At 35.5% G+C, this 5,865-nt stretch overlaps 1 protein-coding gene across 1 annotated transcript in view; it reads right to left on the reverse strand.

Annotated features, from left to right (window-relative positions):
- Positions 1-1,835, reverse strand: part of LOC105168512 (ADP,ATP carrier protein ER-ANT1) — a 4,373-nt gene extending 2,538 nt beyond the window's left edge. Inside the window, exons 1-2 of the mRNA XM_011088618.2 lie at positions 1,525-1,835; positions 449-736 (exon numbers count right to left, since the gene is read on the reverse strand). Coding sequence (XP_011086920.1) covers positions 449-706 — 258 coding nt within the window. The 5' untranslated portion in view covers positions 707-736; positions 1,525-1,835. The remainder of the gene's footprint in view (positions 1-448; positions 737-1,524) is intronic.

Genomic DNA, 5,865 nt, shown 5'->3' on the forward strand with positions numbered 1-5,865 from the left:
AAGTTTTGGTTATTCAAAAGAGGAATAAGAGATTTGAAACATGGATGGGCGAGGTGTGAAATATTACATATCAATCTGAATATAATAGCATTTTAGTTCAATTTTCCCCCCATATTACATCAACTTAGCACAGGAGAAATAAAAATGGGAAACTTTTATAAATCTGAGCACAATTCAGACACCAAGTATGATGGATTGATAGATAATTTAAAAATACACAATTTTAAAGGCAGAATTTTCTCCAAGTTAATGTACCACAATCAAACATCTTCCAGAATAATTAACTGATTTTGACATAAAATACAAAACTCAAAAATAGATATGTATGCAGTTTGATGCAAGAGCAGCTACTTGCAATCATGTCCGAAATTTTGGGATTAAAAAAAGTGAGCAATTTTGCAAAAAAAACTTGAAATAGATCAAATAGCATTGATAAGTGAAAGTGCACCTGAGTTGGAAAATATCTTATAACATTGGCCTGGTTGCCCCTCCAGAAGGAGGAAACACCCTCCTCTCTGAAAACCCTCCTGAAGCAATCACCAATGCCAACATAGGGTCTTTGAAGCTGTCCTCTCTTCATTAACTCCCCCTGATTCTGCAACAAAAGCTTCACTCTCTCAATTGGAGCTGCAGCACTTTTTGCCACAACAGCTGCAGCCCCTCCCATCATAAAATCTACAGAAAATTTCTCTGATTGGTTTGCCATCGTAGACCTCTGCCCCTTCCGTCTTTAGTCCTGGATAAAATTATCACAAGCATATATCCATAACTACAAACAGAGAGCTTTCTAGCCTTTCATATACTAATTTCATCTTTGTTAATGGAACTTTACTCATGTAAATAGCAAAATGAAATTGATTCAGACAAAAGAGTAATGAAACCACAGAATATTAACAGAAAATAAGAATACATAAAGACATTGATGACATAAAAACTTGATATTCCAAATTCACAAATCACAAATACCCTAAGGGAGACAAAGAAGCCAACTATCCACTTTGAACTTCCATTCCATATCCAATATACACAAGAAGGACACTTTCGTGGTAAACGAAAATGGAATAATACAAAACAAAGCGAAGGATTCATTAGTTCAGTCCAACAACAGCTACCGCTGACTCTCCTTAAGATAGTTTCAAACAATATAAATGCCAACTACCTCCTCCAGTCAACAAGAATTGACTTGCAAGCATCTGTCATCAGGAAACACTATTTGTAAATCCCCAAATCCTAATTCAATCTCAGAATTCTCCATTAAAATAACACGAATAGTTAATTACCACAGAAAGCTTGTCAATACGCGGGACCTTGACCATACCACAAGATTTGAATTAGTTAAGTAAAAAAAATACCATATACCCTTCCCCAGAGCACAAAAATCGAAAGGGGCTCCTGCATCTGCATCTTTCGCGTTTCCCCAAAATCAAATTCCGTCTAATTATAAAATCATACACAATAATACATACAATACATGCACAAATTTCACGCAAAAATTAAAAGCAGAGAGAGACAGAAAGAACTTACTTGGGGCAAAGGGTACGATAAAAGAGAGAATCTTGCACAAATTCGCTTCTGCTGCCCTTTTTTCTTGAAACAAAAAAAGGGGGTTAAATTTATATATTGTCTTGTTCCAGTTTCCTTTTTCCTTTTTCTTTTGTCCTCACTCTCAAAATAAATGGACCTTAAAATTCTAAAATTTCGTGAAGATGAGTTCGCGCCTGATTTCATTCTTCTGGTTCTCTAATTTCCAAAATGTGAATGAGAAAGAAATAATTTTCCAAAGTATGAAAAATACAAGGATTAATACACTTTGCACCTCCTCAATGCTACCAAGAAATCTTTATGCCTTTCCCCTCTCTCTCTCTCTCTCTCTAATCTATTCCCTCACGTTAAATTTTAGGATAAGTTACAACAATGCCCTTTGAGATTAAATTTAATTATATGAATATTTATTTTTATTTTTACAAAAGTATGAATACAAATACAAGATTGTAATCGTAATTATAATTATATTTTCTATTTATGAATCAAATTATAATTATATTCTTATGATAAATTACATCTGCACCCCTAAAAGAATATATTTGTAATCTTTACAAAAATATATATAAAGTAGTATTTGTTTAATTAAATCAAATTAAAAGAAGTATCAATATAATTTATTTTCATTTTTATGTTAGATACGCATCTTAAACTGTAAGAGCAAATGCTCGTGTTGTGATTTTGTTTGGTTTTTATTGCCTGGAGTTGATGTTGAAACACGTCAGAGCGTCTCGTTAATTAACACCTAATTTAATTGATTATATTATTTTTTTCTTTTTTTTAGATTTTGTCTAATCCAATTAGATATGTATTAACTTAATTAAACTAAATTCCTCTACAAATTAATCCAACTCATTTGAATTAACCAAATGCAAAATAAATTAACACTAAATACTAATAAGTGTCAAAATTGTGAAACATTCTTGTTCTATATACTAATAATTAAGTTGTGCTTATGTAGGATGGCATTCACACGATTAAGAAAGTCGGTCTCGATGCTTATTGCCTACAGATTTTCAATTGCATGGTATAGAGTATTACTTAGTATTAATTATCAAATATTGATTAAGGATGCAATTAAGTTTTATATGTTTTCTTAATAATATATTTAATATGTCTATAACCGACCCTTGAATTATTATATATTTTTTTATATTTTAATCTACTTAAAGTTATAGAGAGTATTGGTGATCTATGATGGATAATGTTGGTCTTTCTTGATTGTTACATACAAACACTTGTTTCATTTTTTTATTTTTATTAGTCTCAAAATTTTATTTTTGTTATAAGTATTAGAATCGCCCAAAAACGCACAAAATCGCACATTTGGTTTTGGTTTTAAAATTGGCAATTTTAAAAATTATTTTATAAAAACCGTCAATGGCAATTCGATTTGAAAATAGCTTTAAAAAAATCGAAACCATAACGTAAGCACCCTTAAGTGGAATCAAATCAATCACAAAGCAAATATGATAAACTTGCTGTATGATTGGTCACTTATTTTGAACTGTACACCAATCACAGGTCAAATATATTACACTTATCATATAATCGATTCAAGTTCGGTCAAACACAATTTTAATTTCCTGATATGAAATTGCAAAACTCATTCACAGCCGGATTTTGTGCAATAGGCTTCCATAATTGATGTATATATTAATAATATTCATTTATTTACAAGAATATAAAAGTAATTCTCGTGTACAAGCCAGATAATAAACATACACACACTACCATATTATAAATTCTTGATACACTATAAATACCAAGTATATTATTTTTTAAACCAACTTCACTTCAATTTGACAACTCAATACTTTTTCTCTCTGAGAAACTCGCTGATTACAGATGTTTGAGTTGGGAAGCAACGTGTGCCGAGAGTAATTCTCACGTCAAACTTCTCATTTAATTCATAATCACATGAATAATCTATAGTGTTTGTGTTCGTTTGAGTGCATGCTATTAAGGAGCTAAGAGATGGCTTATGCTGCCCTCGTTTCACTCTTACAAACAATTGAAGAGTTCCCTCGACCTGTGCAACAGATCCCTGTTGATCTCCATGGGAAAGTTAGCTACTTGCTTGGAGTTCTTGAAGATTCTTTACAAACGAGCAGCCCATCAATCAGGGTTTTGGAAGGACAAATCAGAGACGCGTCATTTGAAGCACAAGATATCATAAACTCCTATATATCAAGTCAAGCCATGTCAAGATCCGCAGGTTGTGGAGTTGGTAGCTGTTTTTGGGAGATAATTTCCGCTCTCCTAGATATCTTCCCTGCCATCCATCTATGTGAAACATGCATGGACTTGGAAGTTGAAGGCTTACAGAAGGTGCATGATAGATGAATTTGATTCAATTCTGAAAGTTGTGAGTAGGATCAAGGATGGGAAAGAGGAAGCTCCGGGACAAGGGAACTCTTCGGCTGCTGGCTAGTCAAGATTTGTTGATAGCAACAAAATCATGCTGGTTGGACTTGATAAAGACGTGATGCACATCAAAGATCAGCTAACTGGATCACCATCAAAACTCGACATCATCTCGATAGTCGGCATGGGTGGAATTGGCAAGACAACTCTAGCGAGAAATCTCTACAGTGACTCGCTTATTGAATATTACTTTGACACTTGTGCGTGGGTAGTTGTATCACAGGGCTGCCACATAAAAGAAATGTTCATGAGTCTCGCGGGTTCCACAAGGGAGGTTGGTGGTGAATTTGCACCAGAGTAGCAATGAAGAATTAGCTTTGCGTCTACACAAAAATTTGAAAGGTAGGAGATACCTGATTGTGATGGATGATGTCTGGGACACCAAAGTTTGGGATGATGCCAAAAGGTTCTTTCCAGATGATAATAACGGTAATCGGATCATACTGACTACTCGTCAATCAGATGTGGCTATGTATGCGAACGCTGAAAGCCCCATTCAGCATATGAGTCTTCTTAGTCCAGAGGCAAGTTGGGATCTATTGCGTAAGACGGTATTTGGGCAAAAAGACTGCCCTTCTGCACTGGAGAAAATTGGACGGATGATTGCACGAAATTGTAAAGGACTTCCACTTGCAATTGTTGCGATTGGCGGCCTCCTTTTCAAAGCTCATGACAACAAGCAAGAAGACTGGGAACACATTGCCTCAGATGTACATTCAGTAATAATGAGAAATGACGGTGATCAGTTCATGGAGATTCTATCTTTGAGTTATAATTACTTGCCACATCATTTGAAAGCGTGCTTCCTTTATATGAGAGTTTTTCCGGAATATAAGGAGATCTCCTTCTCCCAACTCATCAAGCTCTAGGTTGCTGAGGGATTTGTAAGACTACCAACACCTAAAAGCTTCAAAGAGGTGGCAGACGATTATTTCAACGATCTCAACTATAGAAGTCTCATTCAAGTTCAAAGGAGAAATCGCAATGGTAGAGTTAAAACATGCATCAACTATGACATGTTGAGGGAGTTGTGCATAAAAGAAGCTTGGGATGATAAATTTATTCAGGTGATCAATTGGTGTATTCGCCTTTCTCCACGAGGAAACAATCAAGGGAGGATGAGTATTCATTCAAATGGTTTGCTTTACCCTGAAGAATTTGATGCATCATATGTCCGTTCTCTACTGTATTTTTACAGCGATCCCTTGGAGAGTCGATTACTATCTTTTCCTATGAGGTGCAGATTGCTCAGGGTATTGAAAGCATTGACAATAAAGTTCCAAGAGTTTCCAAGTGGAATCGTCGAGCTAATTCATCCCAGGTACCTTGGCTTCTCCTATAGAGGCAGGGACAAGTTTCCTGCATCGATACACCAACTTTTGAATCTTCAAACTTCAATTGTTTGGCGGGTCCAATTTACATCTACCAATAAGCATATGGAAAATGCCAAAGTTGAGGCATCTCTTGTTCGAGAGAGGTTTCTTGGCTTACCCTTTATCCTACACAAGTCTTGGGGAAAGATCCAGTTGTTCTAGAAAAACCTGCAAACACTGTCGGGAGCAATAAATTTCAGATGTACCAAGGAGGTGCTTGAAATCATGCCAAATCAGAAAAAATTGGGGGTTTCCTATATCCATGACAGACGCACCAAATGGTCATCCTATGAATTAGACAAATTAATCTACCTACACCATTGCAGAATCCGAACATTCATGAAACTCTAACATTTCAAGTGTTTCGATTTCTCCGATTTCAGAAGGGATCGCCTCTAAATTGAAGCAAAATCTCAGACATAAGTGCTGCAGGCTAACGGGAAACTGGCTAGGAGTCAGGAAACGAAAATGTTACCGGGTGACATTCCAATGCTCCAAGGAGTTGAGTCCAATGATCAGGAAC

Source organism: Sesamum indicum, linkage group LG8 (assembly GCF_000512975.1).
Source record: "Sesamum indicum cultivar Zhongzhi No. 13 linkage group LG8, S_indicum_v1.0, whole genome shotgun sequence".
Taxonomy (NCBI): Eukaryota; Viridiplantae; Streptophyta; class Magnoliopsida; order Lamiales; family Pedaliaceae; genus Sesamum; species Sesamum indicum.